Raw genomic sequence first — 25,291 nt, 5'->3', positions numbered from 1 at the left:
AATTAGAACTGTCTTACACTTCTCTAGAATTAGAAGTCATTCAGCTATATAAGAATGGTCTCGCGCTTCTCAGGGGAGATCTCGAGAAGCCGTGGAAGCGAACAGTTTTTCTTACCTGACACTCTGACTCTCTGACTCTCTGATATTGACTCACCGACTCTCTGTATCTTAGAACTTTTGTAATAGTTAAACGAGGATTAAAGTTCAACTTTCAAGACGTTTCAAGTGGATTTATTACAAGGCACAGGGACACTGAGAGTGGAAACAGTTACTTTGGGACAGAGACTTCGTCAGCGTAAGCTATAGCACTTTTCTCAAGGTCTCACTACGAACGAGCCTCTACATTAGTAAGAAAAACTGTTCGCTTGTAGTGACTCTGTCCATAAACAGTTGATCTTCCTTTGACATCTCAAGCTGCTCTCCTTGAGCATTCTCGGGAAAATCATATTTGAATTGCTGGGTCCACAATTCTTCAAGTCGAGCCACCGATATCCGATTAATTTGGATCTGTGGGTATCCGTCCTTTGACCAGCTTCCGATGTTCTCACGCAGCGGCCCGTTCACTGTCCATCCCAAGACTGTACGTACTGCATACGGTCCATCTTTCACGCTGCAGATTACCTCTTTTGGCTCTAAAGCCTTTGCGACATCAGTCCCAATAAGAAGATCGATATCCGCCTTGATCAATGGAATTCGTACACCTCGTAAGTGTGGCCACCTATCCACGTCCTCTTGGGTTGGGATATTCTCCTGACTAGCAGGTATGGCCCTTTGTGTAAACACACCAGTGAGCCCGACAAAGTCATCCCCCTCCAGACTGCTGACTTCTAGGTCTGGCAACACCTTGCACGAGACGGTCTTTTGGTCTCCCATAGTAGTAAGTAGGATGTTCACATTTTTTCCTTGCAGGTTAAGGCTGTTGGCTAGCTTGTTAGTGCAAAAGGAGGCGTTGCTCCCTGGATCCAGAAACGCATAACAGGTCAGCACCTTGTTGCCTTTCTTTGCCTTCACTCTCACCGGAACAATGGCGAGGACGGTTCCTACACCCCCAGCCCCCATCTGAGAGCAAGTTTCCCCTGCATCCACGAATCCACTGACCACAGTTTGTTCTTCCTGTAAAGACTCCTTTTTTGGTTCCTCCCTTGAAGTGTCTTCTTTTGTTATGTCTTTAGGTTTCTGCTTTATGTGTAACAGTGTAGGGTGTTTAGCTGAACACATCTCACAGCTCTTCTTTTCTTCACAGGCACTGCTCATGTGTCCTCCTATAAGACAGCTGTAGCAGAGTCCTTTACTCTTAAGGAATTCCAATTTTTCTTTGTGCAGCTTTTTTTGAAGTTTCTTGCACTGTTCCATGGTATGCTCTCCCTGACAGAAGATGCACGGTTTCACGAAAGCCATGTTCATGTTTGGTTTCTTCTCTTTAGCTTTCTTGTTCTCGGCACCAGCAACATCTTTCACTACCCTCTGCTCTTTAGCTTCAGTGGCTAGCGTTATGATGGTTTTCTTGCCAGCTGGTTTTTCAGGTTGGCGCTTTGTTTGACCTGAGATTTCACCAAACACAGGGTGTGCTGCCATTTCAGCCTGTTTGGTTACAAATGACACCACGTCTTGGAACTTTGTTCGCCGATCTTTCTTCTGAATGTCAATGGCGACACTCCTGAATTTCTCCCTCAGCCTGTATGGGAGCTTGGAGATAACTGTGCGCATGTTTGCAGCATTCTCCATCTCATCCAAGTACTCTAGATCCGACATTGCATTGTTACAGTTGATCAGAAACAGAGCATATGCTTCAAGTGCCTTAGCGTCGTCCGACTTGATAGTAGGCCAATTTAAAGCCTTGTCCAGGTATGCCATCGAGATCTTATATTTGTCACCAAAGCGCTCCTTTAATAATTTCTTGGCTTGAGGGTAGCCCCGTTCAGGATCCATATGAAGACAGCTGCGCACTAAGTCATTAGGCTGACCACATGTGTGCTGTTCCAAATAATAAAGCCGATCTTTGCTGTTTTCAGTCTTGCTTTCTATGCGATGCTCGAAAGCTCTCATGAATAGATGGTATTCCATTGGATCTCCTTTAAAAACTGGAATATTCGGCGAAGGCAATGTAGATAGCTTTTGTTGCTTTATTAGACTCTCAGTTATCTCATTTTGGCGTTGCATGACAGAAGCCAGGTTGTCTGTGTTTGCAGAATTGCCCTTTGAAGTAACAGGCTCTTGTCGCACAACAGGCGTTGCATCGGCAGCTATTCCACTACTATGGCTATGCTGAGATACATTACTAGCCCCACTGCTCCTATTGCAGCTGACATGTTGTCTCCGAGTAGCCCTCAGTGAATCCACCCTACTGCCTTTAGAGCCGCTTGACACATCTGAGCCTCCATATTTTCTTAACACAGCTAATCTTGCATTCGATGCAGCGAGCTTTGCTTGTAACTCCAAAATGAGATAACTGAGAGTCTCTACATACACAGAGTCACTACATCCACAAAACTGGTTGACGGTCACTACTCTATCGGATTGCCATTGAAGAACAAAGATGTGAAAATGCCTAACAATAGAGCAATGACAGAGCAACGAGCACTCAACATGAAAAAGAAGCTTCAGAGAAACCAGACGTTCCGAGAGGAATACGTCAGCTTCATGAACCAGGTCATAACCAAGGGATACGCCGTCAAGGTCCCAGACGAAGAGCTTAACAGGAGTGATGGAAAGGTGTGGTTTATTCCACATCATGCTGTCTACCACCCCAAGAAGCATAAACTTCGAGTGGTATTCGACTGCGGTGCTTCATATCAGGGAACCACACTTAACGAGCAACTACTGCAAGGGCCTGACATGACAAGCAGTCTGGTTGGAGTCTTAACACGATTTCGTCAGGAGCCAATCGCAGTTATGGCAGATGTGGAGGCCATGTTCCACCAGGTCAAGGTCCCATCTGAAGACGCAGACCTTCTCAGGTTTTTATGGTGGCCTGACGGGGATATCTCAAAGGAGCTGCAGGAGTACAGAATGGAGGTACACTTGTTCGGAGCCACCTCTTCACCCAGCTGTGCGAACTATGCGCTGAGAAGATGCGCCGAGGACAACAGGAGTACTTTTGATGCAGCAGCTGTGGAGACAGTGTTGAACAATTTTTACGTCGACGATTGTCTAAAATCAGTTAACTCAGAACAGGAAGCGATCAAGCTACTCCACGACTTGACGGCCATTTGTCAAACAGGAGGCTTTAGACTGACAAAATGGACGACCAACAGTCGAAACGTGCTGTTAACCATTCCGCTTGAGGACCGAGCAACAGAAGTCAAAGATCTTGATCTCGACCAGGACTCACTCGCCATCAAGAGAGCCTTGGGAGTACAATGGTGCATCCGGTCAGATCATTTCAAGTTTCAGGTGAACATCGAGCAGAAGCCTTTTACCAGGAGAGGAATCCTGTCTACAATGAGCTCTGTCTATGATCCACTAGGAATGTTGTCACCAGTCATACTACCTGCTAGAAACATCTTGCAAGAATTGTGTAGACTAAGAACAGCCTGGGATGACACTGTGCCAGAACACCTCGCACAACAATGGACCAAGTGGACTGAAGAACTCCAACAGCTCACTGACTTTCGAGTAACACGATGCTTTAAGCCACCTGGATTTGGCAAAACTGTGCGAGCTCAACTGCATCATTTTTGTGACGCATGTGAAATAGGCTATGGTAGTGTCACGTACTTAGTCCAGAAGAATAGCAGCAACCAAGTACACTGTTCATTCGTCTTGGGGAAGGCGAGGGTCGCCCCTCTGAAACCAACTACCATCCCGCGGTTGGAGCTGACGGCGGCTGCCTTAGCTGTGAAGGTGGATGTCATGCTGAAGAAAGAGCTTCAGTTGCCGCTATCAGATTCCAAGTTTTGGACAGACAGTACTGCCGTACTCAAGTACATAGCCAATGAGAACATCAGATTTAAAACATTTGTGGCAAACAGGATCGCCACAATTCTGCAAGCATCAAAGGTGCATCAATGGAGCTATGTCAACACTCAGTTGAATCCTGCCGATCAGGCCTCGAGGGGTCAAAGGGTGAACGCCTTCATGAGGAATGACGTCTGGATTGCTGGTCCCAGCTTCCTCAGTAAACCAGAAAGGGAGTGGCCAGACGAACCCAATCACCTAGAAGAGCTCACGGCTGAGGACCCTGAGGTGAAGAAAGGCGTGCTGGTTAACGCTACCACAGTAGAAAGCACTGATGCAATGCAGCAGCTAATCCAATACTACTCTTCATGGGTACGTCTCAAGAAGGCTGTGGCGTGGTTCACGCAACTCAAGCGAACCCTGGTGAACCTGTCTAGGAAGAGAAAAGAGTTGAAAGGATTGTACAGGGACGAACAACAGCTGAACAAAGAGATGTTGAGCTACAAAAAGGGTCTCAAACATACATACTTGACTGTGGATGACCTGCAAAAAGCAGAGATCGCTATTATTAGCCATTGTCAAAACGATAACTTTCAAGAGGAAATATCTGCTCTTCGGAGAAAGGACTCCATTAAGAAGAGTAGTCGAATCTTCAGACTCAATCCGCAACTGGAAGAGGGAATCCTTCGCGTTGGAGGGAGGCTCAGTCGAGCATCCATGCCAGCAGAAGCCAAGCATCCAATGATCATCCCTAAGAACCATCACGTGGCGGACTTGATTCTCCAGGATGCGCACGAGCGTTTAGGACACAGTGGACGTAATCATGTCTTGTCTCACACACACCAAAGGTACTGGATCATTGACGCTCCCTCATCAATCAGAAGAATGCTGTCTCGGTGTATTACCTGTCGAAAACAACATGGTGCATCAGGCACACAAATGATGGCAGACCTACCAAGAAACAGAGTTCTACCAAATGAACCACCCTTTACCAGAACTGGTGTGGATCTATTCGGGCCATTCAGCGTCAAGCGGGGAAGAGTGTCTGTAAAAAGATATGGGGTGATATTCACCTGCCTTGCATGTCGTGCGGTCCACATAGAAATGGCAACATCATTGGAAACCGACTCCTTTATTCAAGCTCTGCGGCGCTTCATTGCGAGAAGGGGTCAAGTGAAGGAAATGAGATCCGACAAAGGGACCAACTTCGTTGGAGCCGACCATGAGCTGAGAAAGGCAATAAAGGCATGGAATACTTCACAAATCGAGAACAGCTTGCTCCAACGTGACATCACTTGGTTATTCAGTCCACCATCTGGATCCCACCACGGAGGGGTGTGGGAAAGAATCATCCGCTCCATCAGGAAGATCATGGATGCCACTTTGAGAGAACAAAGCTTGGACGAGGAAGGTCTTCAAACGTTCTTCTGTGAATGTGAAGCCATCTTGAATAGTAGGCCTATCACTACGCCTTCTAATGACATTAATGACTTGGAAGCCCTTACCCCACAGCACTTACTCTTGCTCAAGACTAACCCCAACCTACCACCGGGTGTCTTTGATAAGGATGATACTTACGCACGCAAGAGATGGAGGCAAGTCCAATACATGAGTGATCTGTTCTGGAAACGCTGGACCAAAGAATATCTGCCTCAACTCCAGAAAAGACAGAAATGGAACAGTCCAGCGCGCAACTTCATCCCGGGAGATATAGTCTTGATCGTCGACGAATCAGCCTAGAGGATCATGGCTAATGGGAAGAATCGTGAAGACTGTGGAGGACGAACATGGAGTCGTCCGCAAGGTTCGAGTCAAGACGAAGATGAATGAACTTGAGCGGCCGATCACCAAACTCTGCCTGCTTCAAGAAGCAGAATGAAAAGGACTGTTAAGTACATTCAGTGTTGTAATTGTTTCTAGGATAGAAAGCAATTAGGGGCCGGGTATGTAACGGCCAAGGTGGAGTTCATATAGATGTGAATTACAATTTATGTTACATGGTATATATAATTTCATTTGAGTGTGTAATTTCATATAAGTAGTTTATGTCATGATTAAGATGATGAATAATATGTGACAAGGTTAAAAGAATTAGAATCAGAATTCATATGTTAAGAATTAGAACAAGAATTAGAACTGTCTTACACTTCTCAAGAATTAGAATTAGAAATCATTCAGCTATATAAGAATGGTCTCGCGCTTCTCAGGGGAGATCTCGAGAAGCCGTGGAAGCGAACAGTTTTTCTTACCTGACACTCTGACTCTCTGATATTGACTCACCGACTCTCTGTATCTTAGAACTTTTGTAATAGTTAAACGAGGATTAAAGTTCAACTTTCAAGACGTTTCAAGTGGATTTATTACAAGGCACAGGGACACTGAGAGTGGAAACAGTTACTTTGGGACAGAGACTTCGTCAGCGTAAGCTATAGCACTTTTCTCAAGGTCTCACTACGAACGAGCCTCTACACACAGTTTGGTCTGATATAATAAAAAAAAACCTACAATAACAAGTATAATAAAAACTATATATGATAGAAACTAAACTAAAGAATATAGATTAAATTGATAAAAACTATATATAAATAAATAACTACAACAATGTGACACAAAGATCGATTCATAACAGTTGTAAACGTCACTTAATTCCACAGAGTGTCGATAATGGTGGACACCGGTGAAAGTGATCACTATTATCGACAAGGCTTCTCAAACGCGTGCTTAGATACAAAATGCCGCCTGTCAAATGAAAGAATAAGAAACAAAGTAGGTTTTGACAAAGAGATCGTGAAATATCAGTGAATTTGATCAGTAAAAACATATCCATGATCTTTCCACCATGTTTACCTGCGATGATAACGTCTGGGTTTTCCTCAAATTGCTGATCGTGCTAAAAAGAAAAAAAAATCCATCTCAGGTGTGTCATCAGACGACAAGATCAAAGGGCGAGGGCGGGTCTTCCGGTTGATTAATTAACCAATAATAACTGTTGTAACTGAAACTCACCTTTGTAAAATTGATGTTTATTGGTAAATCTGAAAAGGCGTCGATAATTATGGACTGTCGATAATTGTAATCGCTGCTCTACTACTACTACTATTATCATTAAGTAAAATGGACATTTCAAATTGCCCACTTACATCAGTTCACAGTACATCATCTTCATTCTCATCTCATCTTATTATCTCTAGCCGCTTTATCCTGTTCTACAGGGTCGCAGGCAAGCTGGAGCCTATCCCAGCTGACTATGGGCAAAAGGCGGGGTATACCCTGGACAAGTCGCCAGGTCATCACAGGGCTGACACATAGACACAGACAACCATTCACACTCTCATTCACACCTACGGTCAATTTAAAGTCGCCAGTTAACCTAACCTGCATGTCTTTGGACTGTGGGGGAAACCGGAGCACCTGGAGGAAACCCACGCGGACACGGGGAGAACATGCAAACTCCGCACAGAAAGTCCCTCGCCGACCAGGGGGCTCGAACCCGTGTGAGGCGACAGCGCTAACCACTACACCACCATGCCGCCCTCACCTTCATTCTATGTTCAGAATAAAGATGAATTCAAATTTACTGTATAATTTTAAAGTAATTACAATTCAAAATCACATGATCTGTCAATATAATTGAACCTGCAGGTTATTCTGATCCACTGTAAAATGAATGTTTCAAACTGGTAAATGACCCTGACCAAGATATAGTAGTTACTGAATATAAATGACAATTAATTAATTCATTTAAAACTTTTAATGATGCAATACTGTCCCAGTTAACCTTGGTCTGTTCTTCATACTGTTAATGTATGTAATCATAACTCTTAACTGTACATACTTAGCAATCAAAATCTGTCTTCTGTTGATGGGTTGCGAGCACATGCTATAGGTACTACTACCTGTCACATCCATCACAGGCAATCTGACTGATTATACAATGCTTCAAATCATCACAAAAATATCACAAAAGAAATTTATGGCTACATTAAATTTGATTTCTCTGTTCCAAGTTTAGCAGTAACAGCACATGACAGTGAAAAAGCCCAATAACATTTTATTATTACGGCATTATTGCTTATTTTTTAAATTAAGAAAATTTTAAAAAATGTCCTATTTAACCACGTTTCTCAACACTGGATCGCTTAGGTTGATGTCTATGATGTCTTGATAAGTGACAGATTATTCAAATCTTCAACAAATGTCTCTGGTATCAATCATATAGAAAACTGTGACAATAAGCTATTGCCTTGCAGTTCCAATATTTTCAGAGGTGGCTGTATATTGTAAAATTTGTGGGAACCTCCTTTAACAAGTACCAGGTAACCCAGTTCTATCTGTGGTATGGTGTGCAAAAATGAAGTATAGATAAAACTTGCTGAATGAAACTATGAAGCAGATACATTAGTACCATAAACATAGGATATACATATACTGTTTGAAGATGATAATCATCACTGAAGATATTTGGGGTCAATCAGAATTTCTACTTTCATTTCCTGATATTTACTTTGAGATGTGTGAAACGACTTAGAATATGGCACCTTTGGTGGCAGACCACCCACTTTTTAGGGGAGCAAAAGTACAGGAACAGATAGTCAAAGTAAATAACACTTAATATTAGGTTGCATATCCCTTGCTTTTAATCACTGCATCAAGCGTGTGATCCACTGACATCACCAAACTGTTACATTCTTCTTTTCCTGGTATGTGTAGTAGCTTCTTTCAGAATGTTTTGGGTGCATTTCTTCCTTTAGTCTCCTCTTCAGGAGGTAAATGCATACTCAATTGTGTTAAGGTCTGGTGATTGACTTGGCCAGTCTAAAACCTACTACTTTTCCCCCTAATGAAGTTGTTGTCTTGTTGCGTGATGCATTTCTCTATAAACTGGGAGACAGAATGTTTTTGTAGATTTCATCATAATCCATAAAGATTAACGAGCATTTTCCAGAAGCAGCCTGGACGCTACCCCGCTACCCTGAGCAGGTCTGACCGATAAGCTTGGATGTTTCTGATCATGAGCAGATCTTTATTTCCTCCATACTTGGGCCTTTCCATAAAGAGGCTTGTGGCAGTGGGGGTGTGGTCAAGTACCGGTTTGTGAATGGAGGGCGAGGCCAGGCAAAACAATCACATCTGTGTTTAATTGATGCTTGCTTGCTCTTTCTTTCTCTCTCGCTCTCTGTGTTTTGTGTGTGTGTATCTGCTTTGTAGTGATGGCTGAGGGCTGATAAGGAGGAAGAGAGAGGAGAGCAGTCTCTTCTCCCGAACGGAGCATTCGTGTGTTGTGTGTGAGACACACAGTAGTCGTGACTAAAAAGCTGTTTAGAAATAAAACGAGTAAAATTTACCACCACTTGTGCTTCACTGTTCCACCCACTCTCAGGGACATTTACAAGGTTAAATTTTCTCTTTAGCTCTGTATGGCTTTCCAAAATCCAATCTGGCCTTCCAATTCTTACTGGTTTGCATCTTGTGGTATGGTCTCTACATTTCTGCTCTCAAAGCATTTTTCGAAAGGTAGTTTGTGATACCTTCACTCCTGCCCTGTGGAAGTGGTTGGTGATTTCACTGCTGTTATTTTTCTTGGCCAACCTGCTCCATTCCTGATTATTAGTACACCAGTGGTTTCTTTCTTTTTCAGGACATTACAAATTGTTGTATTGGCTACACGTAATGCATAGACTTCGATAATCACTCCTCTTTTCTGGGTTACAAAATGGTTTGCTTTTATCCCATAGACAGCTCTCTGGTCTTCATGTGGATTTATCCTTTTTCACAACAGCCTTCATAGATGAAACCTAGTGGACATTCAGAACTATTAATTGTTTCAGCAATCACTTTAACGCCTGTCAGCCGCATGTTCCAATATTTTTGATCACTTGAAAGATAGAATGTGGGGTCAAACAAAAGGTGGCATGTTTTAAGTTGTTTAAACACATGTAGATGTAAATATCAGGAGATGAAAGCTGAAATTCTGATCCATCATCTCATTCATCTTTTAATCTTAAGCATAAATTTCTTCATTGTATAGCAAAAACATAATAACTGGAGGAAATAGAACTGTAAATGCAATCTAGCTGCAACATACTACAGGGAAACCACTTTTCACTTGTTCTCAGAGTAAAGCCTAGGGTGTAACCGAGATGAGTAACCTAAAATAAAATAATAAACACAGGCCACTTACTGTACAAGTTTATATGTCTGTAGTTTAAATTTCCAGCTGTGCAACACCCAGACAAAATAATGAAATTTAAAAAACAACAAACAAACAAACTGGCCAACAAGAGAATGCCTCTGAAGAACTAGGCCTTTATAGTTCTAACTTTATGCATTAATTCTAAGCATGTTTCACAGAGACAGTAAAAAGAAGTCGAAAGCAAGAATTAGCAAGTACACTCACACAGCACTTTATTATGAAAGCTATAATAATACTAGGTAGGGCCTCCTTTTGCTCACAAAACAGGCTCAATTCTTCATGGCATGGATTCCACAAGAGGTCGGAAACTTTCTTTTGAGATTCTGGTTCACGTTAACAATTGACACACAATTCCTGCAGATTTTTCAGGCACACTTTGATGCTGCGAATCTTCTGTTTTACCACATCCCAAAAGTGTTCAGTTGGATACAGATCCACTGACTAGGAAGGCCACTGAAGAACACTGAACTCCTCATCATGCTCATGAAACCAGTTTGACCAGTGGGTCCATAGATTCATGCCGTTGGCACCAAATTCTGTGTGCCTCAACAGAAATCAAGATTCATCAGACCAGGCTACGCATTTCCAGCCTTTAAGTATCCAGTTTTGGTGAGCTTATCCTCAACTTTCTATTCTTGGCTGACAGATATGGAATTTGATGTGGTCTTCTACTGTTGTAGCCCATCCACCTCAAAGGTTGGCATGTTATGCATTCTGAGATGCTTTTCTGCTCACTACAATCGTACCTGAGTTACTGTAGACTTTCTGTCAGCTCAGTCTAGTCTGGAAATTCTCCGTTGACCTCTCTCATCAACAAGGTGTTTCCGTCCACGGGACTGCTGCTCGCTGGATGGGTTTTCTTTAATGTACCATTCTGAGAAAACTACAGACTGCTGTGCATGAAAATCCCAGGAGTTCAGCAGTTATAGAAATACTCAAACCAGCCTGTCGGGCACCAACAAACATGCCCTTGTCAAAATCACTGAGATCATACTTTTCCTCATTCTGATGGTAGATGTGAATATTACCCAAAGCTGCTGCCTCGTATGTACAGTGGATATAAAAAGTGTACACACCCCGTTAAAATGATCGGTTTTTCTGATGTAAAAAAATGAGACCATGATAAATAATTTCAAAACTTTTCCCGCCTTTAATGTGACCTATAACTTGTACAATTCAATTGAAAAACAAACAAATCTGTTAGGGGGAAAAACATAAAAAAATAAAATAAAAACATACAATAAGCTGATTGCATAAGTGTGCACACCCTTAAACTAATACTTTGTTGAAGCACCTTTTGATTTAATTACAGCATTCAGTCTTTTTGGGTTCACACCCGCCATCAGTTAAAATGACTCTGATTAACCCCAAATAAAGTTCAGACATTTACTCAGTTGCATCCTCCAGAAAAAGCCAGGGTTCACAGAGAGCTTACAAAACATTAAAGGGATCTCATTGTTGAAAGGTATCAGTCAGGAGAGGGGTACAAAAAAAATGTCCACGGCATTAGATATACCACGGAGCACAGTGAAGAGAGTCATCAAAAAGTGGAGAAAATATGGGACAACAGTGACATTACCGAGAACTGGACGTCCCTCCAAAATTGATGAAAAGACAAGACGAAAACTGGTCAGGGAGGCTGCCAAGAGGCCTACAGCAACACTGAAGGAGCTGCAGGAATTTCTGGCAAGTACTGGTTGTGTACTACATGTGAAAACAATCTCCCGTATTCTCCATATGTCTGGACTATGAGGTAGGGCCAAAGAAAAACATCTAGGCCTGGCTAAATTTAGCAAAAAAAAATACATCAATTCTCCCAAAAGCATGTGGAAAAATGTGTTATGGTCTGATGAAACCAAGGTTGAACTTTTTGGCCACAATTCCAAAAGGTATGTTTGGTGCAAAAACAAAACCACACATCCCCAAAAGAACACCATACCCACGGTGAAGCATGGTGGTGGCAGCATCATGTTTTGGGGTTGTTTTTCTTCAGCTGGAACAGGGGCTTTAGTCAAGCTGGAGGGAATTATGAACAATTCTAAATACCAGTCAATTTTGGCCCAAAACCTTCAGGTGTCTGCTAGAAAGCTGAAGATGAAGAGGAATTTCATCTTTCAGCACGACAATGACCCCATTCCAAAACTTTTTTGGCCCAACCAGAGCCCAGACCTAAATCCAATTAAAAATCTGTGGGGTGACCTGAAGAGGGCTGTGCACAAGAGATGCCCTCGCAATCTGACAGATTTGGAGCGCTTTTGCAAGGAAGAGTGGGCAAATATTGCCAAGCCTAGATGTGGCAGGCTGATAGACTCCGACACAAAAAGACTGAATGCTGTAACTAAATCAAAAGGTATACAACAAAGTATTAGTTTAAGGGTGTGCACACTTATGCAACCAGCTTATTGTACTTTATTTTTTTTAAGTTTTTCCCCCCTTAACAGATTTGTTTGTTTGTCAATTGAATTGTACAGCTTATAGGTCACATTAAAGATGGGAAAAGTTTTGAAATTATTTATCATGGTCTCATTTTTTTACATCAGAAAAACCTATCATTTTAACAGCGTGTACACTTTTTATATCCAGTGTATCAACATGATTTTATGCATTGCACTCCTGCTACTCAACTGGCTGATTAGATAATTGTATGAATGAGTAGATGTACAGATGTTCCTAATAAAGTGCTTTGAGAGTGTATATCCGACTAACAGCTGAGCAATAAAACCTCTGCCAACAATACTAGACTTGCTACTGCAGAGGGTGTGAGTAAGTCTTCCATTCTCTATGTAGTGCAGCAAAGTAGGGACTCAGACATCACTTGGAACTGAGCTGATCTGAGGAGATCATCAGGATCAGCAGCATCCATGGCCAAAACTGGAAGCGACTCATTTTTGCGCTATGTTCCAAGTAGCGGCTTTCGCAATGTTGCTCATACACATGGACAAATATTTTCATCATAAATTATTCCAGCTCTCATCCTTAGTATACACTCACCGGCCACTTTAATAGGAGCTTGTTCTTGATTCTAAGATTCCTGTTCTTGGCTGCAGGAGTGGAACCCAGTACGGTCGTCTGCTTTTGCATACTGAGATGCTTTTCTTCTCACCACGGTTGTAAAGAGTGATTATATGAGTTACTATATCCTTCCTGGCATCTCAAACCAATCTAGGGTGGGTTTTCCAAAAGCATCGCAGCACAAAGGTCATTGTTGAATGGTAGCGCAAGCAGCACATTGAACACTTTCTCTCCTAGTTAAGATGCTCTTAGCGTTAAGAGGCTTTTGGGGAAACCCACCGCTGGCCATTTTCCTCAGACCTCTCTTATCAACAAGGCATTTCGACCCACAGAACTGTCACTCACTCGTTTTTTGTTTTTCGCACCATTCTGTGTAAACTCTAGAGACTGTTGTATGTGAAAAGGCCATGAAATATTCAACCCAGTCCATCTGGCACCAACACCCATGCCATGGTGAAAATCATTGAGATTGCAGCACGGTGGTGTAGTGGTCATCACTGTCGCCTCACAGCAAGAAGGTTCCGGGTTCGAACCTCGCGGCTGACAGGGGCCTTTCTGTGTGGAGTTTGCATGTTCTCCCTGTGCCTGCGTGGGTTTCCTCTGGGTGCTCTGGTTTCCCCCACAGTTCAAAGAGATGCAGATTCGGTACAATAAGGCCACTGTAATTGGCGCAAGCAGTAGTGGTTTCCCAGCCATAATGTATGTACATATATAGATCTTGCTATGGCAAAGCTAATAAATCAAAAATTAAATTGGATTGCAATTTTTCCCATTCTGATGTTTGAAGTTTAACTCAAGCTCTTGATTTGTATCTGCATGATTTTATGCACTGTGCTGCTGTCAAGGGATGGGCTGATTACATAACTGCATAAAAACAAGCAGGTGTATGGGTGTTCTTAATAAAGTGGCCAGCGAGTGCACATTTGCTTCCAATACAGTGCCTTGAAAAAGTATTCATACCCCTTGAACTTTTTCACATTTTCCCACCTTACAACCACGAACTTAAAAGTTTTTTATTGAGATTTTATGTGATAGACCAACACAGAGTAGCACATAATTGTGAAGTGAAACGAAAATGATAAATGGACTTCAAAATTTTAAACAAATAAAAATCTGAAAAATGTGGTGTGCATTAGTATGCAGCCCCCCTGCATCAATACTTTGTAGAGCCACCTTTTGCTGCAATTACAGCTGCAAGTCTTTTGTGGTATGTCTCTACCAGCTTTGCACATCTAGACACTTAAATTTTTGCCCATTCTTCTTTGCAAAATAGCTCAAGCTCAGCCAGATTGGATGGAGAACGTCTGTGAACAGCAATTTTCAAGTCTTGCCACAGATGCTCAATGGGATTTAGGTCTGGACTTTGACTGGGCCATTCTAACACATGAATATTCTTTGATCTAAACCATTCCATTGTAGCTCTGGCTGTATGTTTAGGGTCATTGTCTTGCTGGAAGGTGAATCTCCTTCCCAGTCTCAAGTCTTTTGCAGCCTCCAACAGGTTTTCTTCCAGGATTGCCCTGTATTTAGCTCCATCCATCTTCCCATCAACTCTGACCAGCTTCCCTGTCCCTGCTGAAGAAAAGCATCCCCATAGCATGATGCTGCCACCACCATGTTTCACAGTGGGGATGGTGTGTGCAGGGCGATGAGCAGTGTTAGTTTTCCGCCACACATAGCGCTTTGCATTTAGGCCAAAAAGTTCAACTTTGGTCTCATCTGACCAAAGCACCTTCTTCCATATGTTTGCTGTGTCCCCTACATGGCTTCTTATGCCTGTCTTTCAACAATGGCTTTCTTCTTGCCACTCTTCCAAAAAGGCCAGATTTGTGGAGTGTACGACTTATAGTTGTCCTGTGCACAGATTCTCCCACCTGAGCTGTGGATTTCTGCAGCTCCTCCAGAGTGATCATGGGCCTCTTGGCTGCTTCTCTGACCAGTGCTCTCCTTGCTCGCTCTGTCAGTTTAGGTGGATGGCCATGTCTTGGTAGGTTTGCAGTTGTGCCATACTTTTTCCATTTTTGAATGATGGATTGAACAGTGCTTCTTGAGATGTTCAGAGCTTGGGACATTTTTTTATAACCTAACCCTGCTTTAAACTTCTCCAGAACTTTATCCCTGACCTCTCTGGTGAGTTCTTTGGTCTTCATGATGCTGTTTGTTCTTCAGTGTTCTCTAACAAACCACTGAGGCCTTCACAGAACAAGTGTATTTATGCTGAGAGTAAATTACACACAGTAGGACTCTATTAACTAATTAGATGACTTCTGAAGGCAATTGATTGCACTGGATTGTATTTAGAGGTATCAGAGGACAGGGGGCTGAATACTAATGCACACCACATTTTTCAGATTTTTATTTGTTTAAAATTTTGAAGACCATTTATCATTTTCGTTTCACTTCACAATTATGTGCTACTCTGTGTTGGTCTATCACATAAAATCTCAATAAAAAAAACTTTTAAGTTCGTGGTTGTAAGGTGGAAAAATGTGAAAAAGTTCAAGGGGTATGAATACTTTTTCAAGGCACTGTAACACCATAGGATGTCATAATTTAATAAAATTTAATGCTATCAAATTTCTAAAAGAAAAGTGAAAGTAAATGTTTTCACGTATACGGGTTATTTTAAGCTTTCCCATTACCAGTTACTGAGTATAAAGATGAACATTAGGGTTCTGTTTATTGGCAGCACATGAATTGGCCTGTTCATTTAAAAAAAAAAGTTTACAGAAGCAGGGAAAACACTAAACTATGGCATGCTGTTTGTAGCAACATTCAACATGCAGTAATTATTTGTCGCCACAGTCAGTAAATTAGTGGAAAATGCACAAATAAAAGTCTTCCCTTTATTATACCACACAATCCTTTACTTCTTGAGGTATGAGATCAAGTCCATCACTCGATTCTCAATTCTGAATGCGTTATACACAGTGTGAGGAGGTCAGGGTTAAATTAGCAGACATGCAGCATTTAATCCACAATTAAGCACCAAATAGATTAGTGCTAGAACAGGTCTATAGCAACAACATAATCACAGGTCAAAACTCCTTACTTTATAGCATTCTATATTAAACAAACAAACAAACAAACAAACAAACAAACAAACAAAAACCCCTTCAATTTAGTTGAAAATCCTGAAAAACGCAACACAGTTGAAGTGTGATTACTGAAACAGTATATTTGCAGGCAAAGAAAAGCCTTTGCATCCTACAATGTACAATTTTTTTTGTAAGAAGGGCTAGCAAATGCACTCATTTTTCCAGATCGTACAGTTTCCTCACCATAGCCATTTTGTAGGATGTGGATTTTCGGAAAAAAACTAACTATTTACCACGTAAACAAATCTAAAGGTTGTCTAACATATGGACAAATGTATACAAAAATAATTTATAATAATAAACAGGTTCCATGCAATGACTTCATACTAAAATTGATGGTACTTGATAGTCTTTCACTGTTTCAGGTAAATCTTTTTGAAGTGGTGACCACTATCAGTTGTGAAGCATGCTGTGTAGCACTGAGTTTATTTCAGTGACTGGATAAATTAATTCCCTGACTTCATGTATTTCTCCCAAGTCACTACCCTGGTACTACTGTCCTGGTCCCTGGGAGTGATGGGAACTGGCAGAGTACAGAGTGTAGTCTGCAGATTGAGCTCTAGCTGCCAGCTTCTTTCGGAGCTCTCGGACTTCTTGCAGCAACTCCCTCTCCTCACGGTCCAACCTACCTCGACCACGTTCTAGAGAAACTGCACAGCAAACACATCACTACATACGAGCTTTATTTTAGATAAAAGCTCAGGTTTCCTGTTTCTGTCAAACTGATTCAAAGAAACGGCACATTTTGTCACAATACAAAACTCTACATCATTCATATTAAATGTGCAGTTTAGGAACTATTGTATCATGTGTTTAAACCTTTCACATGGAAGCTTTTGAGATTTACTCACAGCATGTGGAGTTATCTGAAGGAGACTGGTTGTTCAGACAGACAGTATCGGTATCAGCCTGTGGACTATTTGGCTTTTGCAAAAGTCCTCGTGTTGAACATTGAGGGCGAAGCCTTCTTTCCCGCTGCAGATCTACAGAAAACAGTTTGTCACTGTGACCAACTATAAGGAGTTCATTACTCAGGAAATTCACCTTCAAATAGATCGATTAGATTAGATTAGATAAAACTTTATTGAGCCCTTTGGGAGGGTTCCCTCAGGGAAATTAAGATTCCAGCAGCATCATTACAGATAAACAGAGAAAGGAAATAGAGGAAAACTTCTAGATAAATTAAAATAAATTAAGTATTTACATATACATATACAAATATAAAAAGAATAAGATATGGGGAAGAGAGGAAGGGGGAGGAGGAAAATTTTTTTTAAAAAGGGGGGGAGAAGGGGGGGCGGCAGGAGAGATATTGGTTATCAAAAAGACAGCAAAATGTAGCTTATCGCCGCTTTGGAGTCAAAAAATGAAGACTTAGAACAACGTAACTGCAGCAAGTGAAAATGACCAAGAACTCACTAATCACTTTAAAATAAATTTAATTGACATTAGAAACATCTAGGAGTCTGAGAAGAAGAAGGAAAAAAAAAAGAGGTAGAGGAAATGGAAATGGTGACCGTGAAGTATTAAAAGTAGATTCAGATTTTTCACGTTTAGGTCATAAAATGAATTTTCTCTGACACCCAATTTTTTTTTTTTTTTTTTAAGTGGACCGAAAGCTACTGAATTTGAATCACAGACTTTCGATTTTATTACTTTTTTTTCCCCTAACAAGAACAATTAATGAATTTAGAGCCACATGGCTCTAAATTCTCCGCCATTTTCTTCCTGCTTCACCGGGACCATGACGTGACATGGTAGGCTTTCTCTGTTCGAACAAGGCATTGTGGGATACAAATTTGAAACAAGATAGAACAATGGCGGATGTGAGTGTGTGAATGAAACGTGAAAGACCAACTACAGTAACGGAGAGCGAGAAGAAAAGACGTTATATTGTGAAGGAAAGGAAAGGCAGGACCAAACTAATAAATATCGGCGGTCAGCGAGCACCTCGGTGTGAACAGCAGTTTGTTTAGTGACAGAATGATGTAACTGTCGAGGTAAACCTGTAGATGGCAGTAATGCAACACTGGATGCCAGCTGCCATAAAACCCAAAAGATGACGACGATGACGACTCAGGTAAGCGTGTGCATGCATGCATGCACGCCCTGTGTCTGAAATCACTCACTTGTTCACTACTCCCTACTCACCGTATAGGGAATTACTATATAGAGGACAATATAGTGAGCTCATTGATAATAGAGCCCTGCACTCCCGCGGGAGTCCTGTGGGACCCGACGCAAAGCAGTGCGGCGCGGGACAAATTTTGAAAGCTCATTGCGGGCGTGGGTGGGAGAGGGGAGTGCACAATGCGGGCGCGGGCGGGAGAGGTGATAAGCTGCAGTCCCGTTAACTAAAAACGTGTTTAAAATAAAATTTATAAATTATTAATTTATGTCTATCGTATATAATTTGTGCTGGATATTTTATTTGGCATTAATAAAAACATTTTAAGATGCCTAAATTTGCGGATGTGGTCTAATCTCGCGTACATTTCCGATTCCTTTCCGCTCTTCCGTGTTTGAGATCTCCGATCATGGCAGAAGAGCAGAGCTCCTCTAGTGAAGCTCACAGTGCTTCAGAAGTAAGTGCTGCTTTAAAAAGAGGTACATCTCGTGTCGTCTTCTTCCGCTTATCCGGGACCGGGTCGCGGAGGCAGCAGTCTAAGCATGGAAGCCCAAACTTCCCTTTCCCCAGACACCTTGGCCAGCTCCTCGGGAAGAACACCGAGGCGTTCCCAGGCCAGCCGACATAGTCCCTCCAGCGTGTCCGGGGTCTTCCCCGGGGGACATGCCTGGAACACCTCCCCAGGGAGGCGTCCAGGAGGCATCTGAAAAAGATGCCTGAGCCACCTCAGCTGATTCCTCTCGATGTGGGGGAGCAGCGGCTCTACTCCGAGCTCCTCCCGAGTGACTGTGCTTCTCACCCTATCTCTAAGGGAGCACCCAGCCACCCTGCGAAGGAAACTCATTTCGGCTGCTTGTATCCGCGATCTTGTTCTTTCTGTCACTACCCAAAGCTCATGACCATAGGTGAGAGTCGAAACGTAGATCGACCAGTAAATTGAGAGCTTCGCCTTTTGGCTCAGCTCCTTCTTCACCAGGACGGACCGGTAAAGCGACCGCATCACTGCGGAGGCTGCACCGATCCGCCTGTCGATCTCACGCTCCATCCTTCCCTCACTCGTGAACAAGACCCCGAGATACTTAAACTCCTCCACTTGAGGCAGGACTTCTCCACCAACCTGGAGAGGGCAAGCCACCCTTTTCTGGTCGAGAACCAGGGCCTCGGACTTGGAGGTGCTGATTCTCATCCCAGCCGCTTCACACTCGACTGCAAACCGCCCCAGTGCATGCTGAAGGTCCTGGTTTGAAGAAGCCAACAGGACAACATCATCCGCAAAAAGCAGAGATGAACTCCTGTGGTGCCCCTCCTGGAACTGCCACCTTATTCTGGTGGAGGGGTTTGTGTGCTTGAATGATCCTAGGAGCTATGTTGTCGGGGGCATTATGCCCCTGTCAGGGTTTCCCAAGGCAGACAGGTCCTAGGTGACAGGCCAGACCAAGAGCAGTTCACCAAAAACCCCTATGGAGAAAAAAAGCAAGGACCGTGACGTCGCCCGGTATGACGCAGCCAGGGCCCCACTCTGGAGCCAGGCCCAGGGTTGGGGCTCGTATGCGAGCGCTTGGTGGCCGGGCCTTTGCCCATGGGGCCCGGTCGGGCTCAGCCTGAAGAGGTGACGTGGGCCCGACCTCCTGTGGGTTCACCACCCACAGAGGTAGCAGTAGGGGATTGGTGCAGTGTGGATTGGGTGGCAGTCGAAGGCAGGGGCCTCGACGACCTGATCCCCGGACACAGCGGCTGGCTGTTGGGACATGGAATGTCACTTCACTGGGGGGGAAAGAGCCTGAGCTTGTGCGGGAGGTTGAGAGGTACCGGCTAGAGATAGTCGGGCTCACCTCCACGCACAGCTTGGGCTCTGGAACCCAGCTCCTCGAGAGGGGCTGGACTTTCCACTTCTCTGGAGTCGCCCATGGTGAGCAGCGGCGGGCTGGTGTGGGCTTGCTTATAGCTCCCCAGCTCAGCCGCCATGTGTTGGAGTTTACCCCAGTGAACGAGAGGGTCGCCTCTCTGCGCCTTCGGATTGGGGAGAGGGCTCTTGCTGTTGTTTGTGCCTACGGGCCAAATAGCAGTATAGAGTATCCGGCCTTCTTGGAGTCCCTGGGAGAGGTACTGAGGGGTGCTCAGACTGGGGACTCCATTGTGCTACTGGGGGACTTCAGTGCTCACGTGGGCGACGACAGTGACACCTGGAGGGGCGTGGTTGGGAGGAACGGCCTCCCCGATCTGAACCCGAGTGGTGTTTTGTTATTGGACTTCTGTGCTAGTCACGGTTTGTCCATAACGAACACCATGATCGAGCATAGGGGTGTCCATAAGTGCACGTGGCACCAGGACACCTTAGGTCGGAGGTCGATGATCGACTCTGTAGTCGTTTCATCTGATCTCCGGCCCTATGTCTTGGACACTCGGGTGAAGAGAGGGGCTGAGCTGTCAACTGATCACCACCTGGTGGTGAGTTGGATCTGCTGGCGGAGGAGGAAGCTGGACAGACCTGGCAGGCCCAAACGTATGGTGAGGGTCTGCTGGGAACGTCTGGCCGAGCACTCTGTTGGGGAGGTCTTTAACTCCCACCTCTGGGAGAGCTTTTCCCAGCTTCCGAGGGAGGCGGGGGACATTGAGTCTGAGTGGACCATGTTCTCTACCTCCATTGTGGACGCAGCTGTTCGGAGCTGTGGCCGCAAGGTCTCCGGTGCCTGTCGTGGTGGCAATCCCCGAACCCAGTGGTGGACACCAGAAGTCAGGGATGCTGTCAAGCTGAAGAAGGAGTCCTATCGGGCCATGTTGACCTCCGGGACTCCTGAGGCAGCTGACGGGTATCGGCAGGCCAGGCATGCTGCAGCTCGGGCAGTTGCGGAGGCAAAATCTCGGAACTGGGAGGAGTTCGGAGAGGCCATGGAGAAGGACTATCGGTCGGCCTCGAAAAAATTCTGGCAAACTGTCCGGCGCCTCAGGAGGGGGAAGCAGTACTCTGCCAACACTGTTTACAGTGCGGGTGGGGAGCTGTTGACCTCGACTGGGGACATTGTCGGGCGGTGGAAGGAATACTTTGAGGATCTCCTCAATCCCACCGTCATGTCTTCCACTCAGGAGACTGAGGCTGATGACTCAGAGGTGGACTCGTCCATTACCCAAGCCGAAGTCACTGAGGTGGTTTGCAAGCTCCTTGGTGGCAAGGCACCGGGGGTGGATGAGATCCGCCCTGAGTATCTCAAGTCTCTGGATGTTGTGGGGCTGTCTTGGTTGACATGCCTCTGCAACATCGCGTGGCGGTCGGGGACAGTGCCTCTGGAGTGGCAGACTGGGGTGGTGGTCCCTCTTTTTAAGAAAGGGGACCGGAGAGTGTGCTCCAATTATAGGGGAATCACACTTCTCAGCCTCCCAGGGAAAGTTTACTCCAGGGTACTGGAGAGGAGAATTCGACCAATAGTCGAACCTCGGATCCAGGAGGAACAATGCGGTTTTCGTCCTGGTCGCGGAACACTGGACCAGCTCTATACCCTTCATAGGGTGCTCGAGGGTTCATGGGAGTTTGCCCAACCAGTCCACATGTGCTTTGTGGATCTGGAGAAGGCATTCGACCGTGTCCCCCGTGGTATTCTGTGGGGGGTGCTTCGGGAGTATGGGGTTCGGGGCTCTTTCCTAAGGGCTGTCCGGTCCCTGTATGAACGGAGCAGGAGTCTGGTTCGCATTGCCGGCAGTAAGTCAGACCTGTTCACAGTGCAAAGAGGTACATTTACCGTTAAAAAGTCAAGAGTATTAGTCCTAAGTATTAAAAAATATTTAAAAAAGTATTAAAAAGTATTAACTAGCAGGGGAAGTCATGGCCTAATGGTTAGAGAAACAGCTTTGGGACCAAAAGGTTGCTGGTTCGATTCCCCAGACTAGCAGGATTGACTTAAGTGCCCTTGAGCAAGGCACCTAACCCCCAACCACTCCGGCAAGAGTGGTGGCGTACCTTGTGTCTGATTAGCCAAAGAAAAACTGATGATGTGATCATCAGTTCGGGCATTGAACCCGACCGACTGACTAGCAGGGCCGGTTCTGCCCTAATCTGGACCCGGGTGCAACATCGCGCAACCCCCCCCCCCCCAAAAAAAAAAAAAAAAAAACCACACACACCAGTCTAAATCAGGACAACCATCACATAACTATAAACATTTTACATCAACTATTTTAACTAAATGGGCTATAATAAAAAAGCCTGCAGCCATGGCAGGCTGCCTTAAAAAGTAACCATTCAATGACACAACTGACAGCTTGCGAAGCCACGGCGGGCTGCTTAAAGTAACCATTCAATGACAACTGACAGCTTGCGCAGCCACGGCGGGCTGCCTTAAAAAGTAACCATCCCTGTGTCCTCGATTTCTTCTGTTCGTCTACTAAGCCAAGAAGTATATACTCATTTTGCATTTTCTGCCTCCTTTTTTGTATTTTCGACCCTGCGTTTATTTTCTTTCCTTTTCTGAAAACCCGATTTGTGTCCAGACATTTTGTTCTGCTACCAACGAACTAACTCGTCAGGTCTCGTCTCTCGAGCCCGCGATGATTCCCGTGGGAAGGGCAACAATTGATACATTTTTACAAACAACCAATAAACAGCCAATAGGGAGGTTGCAACGTTCAGGCTCTCCTTTGCTCAGAGACACTCAGTAATGCACTTATTCAGGAACAGAGAGAACCCTTTATTTTTTATTTTATCTTATTTTTTGGGGCCCTTCTCCACACCAGTCCCGGGTGCAAATGCTACCGTTGCTACCCCTCCAGAACCGGCCCTGTTAACTAGTATTAAAAAGAACTGTGTATCGCACAGATTGTTCAATTTAAAGCTAGAAATAGACAGTGTATAATCTGAGGAGCTGGTTGTGGTTGTGCAGCACTTCATATGAGAGGAGAATGAAATCGCGGTTGGAATCATAACGCCACAGACTTGGAAGTGGGAGTGCGAGTGCGCAAAGCGAGAGCTGTCAATCAAAGCGAGAGCTGTCAATCATGAGCGCATGCAGCGCTCAACTTGGAATGTGTCAGCAGAATGTCAGAGTCTAAACAATAAACTTACAATAAATGAAGGATCGGTCAGTGGAGAGCTCAGCTAAGCTCAGCATGTTTAATTCCCCAAGCCAATGACAAGAACTTTCGTGAGAAATAACGCGAACGTCTGCATCATGCGGGATTTGCGGGCGGGAGCGGGACAAAATATGGCAGGCGCGGGCGGGACTGAAAATCATAATTCTTTGCGGGAGCGGCCGGGAGCGGGACTGCACAATGCGGGAACGGGACTGAAAATTCTGTCCCGCACAGACCTCTAATTGATAAAATGAAAAAACGCTTTCAGACACTAGTACGTCGCACTGGTATTTATGTCATTACTGTCGCACAATTAAAACGTGCCGGATCAGTTGGCTGGTGGGTTTTCAAAATAATAAATACAAATTATACTGAGCGTATTTCCCACATTAATAAATACAAACTACACTGTGTCTGCTGCATCTTTCAGTTCTTTTAAATCAAGGCTGAATATTTTCTTCTTTGCTGCTGCCTTTTATTAAAACAAATTTGAGGCTTTTGATTTGATTTCTTTCAGCGCAACAGCAATGCATGATGGGATATATTGCTTGGTTAGTGACCATCGGTTGTACACTACTTTTCGTGATGCATTGTGGGATACTTTGAGTGCACTATATAGGGTGGAATAATGCTCACTATACATTTGGACAGCACTACAAAATGGCATCCTGAGTAGGGAGCGATTTCAGACACAGGGACGGACTTCCTCTGTCTGCTTGACTGTGCGAAGTGAGCAATTTCATGCACATTATTTGCTAGGGATTCCCCTCAAATTAAATAACTTCCCAGCCACAGAATGGCGTGTTTTTAAGATATTGCACAAATAAACATACATCACAATGACCAAATTTTAGAGGGAACTAAATTTCACCGATTTTATGAAATCGAAAGGCCGTCTACTTTTAATAAGGAGTGATTCCATTATTAAAAAACAAACAAACAAACAAAAAAAAGAAAATGATAAAAATGTCACGCAATATATATTTTGAATTTCAGCTAGTTTGAATTATACCAGGACTGGAAGCTTATATAATTTCAATTTGCACCCATTGAAAGACAGCGCCACTTCTGCCCTGAAGGCTTTTGTGTTAGATTACGACCAGCTGTATCTTCATTATAATCCTTGAGATTTTTTTTTTTTTGGTGCATTGTTTATATTCAACTCACTCAAGGACTCTTCTTGACTCCTCCTCAGTGTGTCCTGGTGCCGCATGATCTCATCTATATGCTGGGAGCAGAGTGACTTCTGCTGGCCACCTGCAGTAGTTGTCACTTGCCTTTCCTCATGCAGCATGGCCTGCTTAGCCATTACATCATTCCACTAGAAACAAATCATGGTTCCAAAAGGTCATAAAAGCCAAATCTATTAATTAAGGTATTTAAAATAAGCCCAGGCTACAAACAAGCAAGCATAGCTCAGCTTATTTAGCACATTATAAATATTCCTCAAAATAAATTGGCTATACGTAAAATTTATACCATCCCTGACTTAATGTAGAAATATTACCCATTTTAAAATAAAACAATAAAAACTATTTTGGTTCTGTCATAACAGTAAAACCACCTGCCTAATAATTGGGCTCTGACCTGTCGAGGCATGGACTCCATAAGACCTCTGAAGGTGTACAGGGTTTCTCAACCACTGGGCCGCGGCCCACTTGTGCCATCTTGTGGGCCGCAAATTTTTTTCCAAGATAAAGCTAATTTTTTAGTAGGGTATAATTGCTAGGTTGCATCCGACATCACATCCACCTTGTTAGATGTGGTGGTGGCCAGCTAAGCTCGCTGTTCACAAAACGGTACCAATTGCTGGGGCGCCTTGCTGGTCATTAAAATGCCCTACGCTTGTATTGTTTTGGGCTGCTCGAATCAAACAAACCATGAAACTGATAAAAGTTTCTT

General features: G+C 43.9%; 1 protein-coding gene across 4 annotated transcripts in view; it reads right to left on the bottom strand.

Moving 5' to 3' along the window:
• Nucleotides 1-15,934: 15,934 nt before the first annotated feature.
• Nucleotides 15,935-25,291, bottom strand: part of tbc1d31 (TBC1 domain family, member 31) — a 78,116-nt gene continuing 68,759 nt past the window's right edge. For all 4 annotated transcript variants that reach the window (XM_060921323.1, XM_060921325.1, XM_060921324.1 and 1 more), the window contains 3 exons: nucleotides 24,557-24,710; nucleotides 17,052-17,183; nucleotides 15,935-16,850 (listed from right to left, as the gene is read on the bottom strand). In XM_060921323.1, the coding sequence (XP_060777306.1) occupies nucleotides 16,693-16,850; nucleotides 17,052-17,183; nucleotides 24,557-24,710 (444 nt within the window). In that variant the 3' untranslated portion in view covers nucleotides 15,935-16,692. The remainder of the gene's footprint in view (nucleotides 16,851-17,051; nucleotides 17,184-24,556; nucleotides 24,711-25,291) is intronic.

This window comes from Neoarius graeffei, chromosome 5 (assembly GCF_027579695.1).
Source record: "Neoarius graeffei isolate fNeoGra1 chromosome 5, fNeoGra1.pri, whole genome shotgun sequence".
NCBI lineage: Eukaryota > Metazoa > Chordata > Actinopteri > Siluriformes > Ariidae > Neoarius > Neoarius graeffei.
The sequence above is the reverse complement of the archived record's forward strand: the minus strand, read 5'-3'. Positions and strand labels throughout refer to the sequence as shown.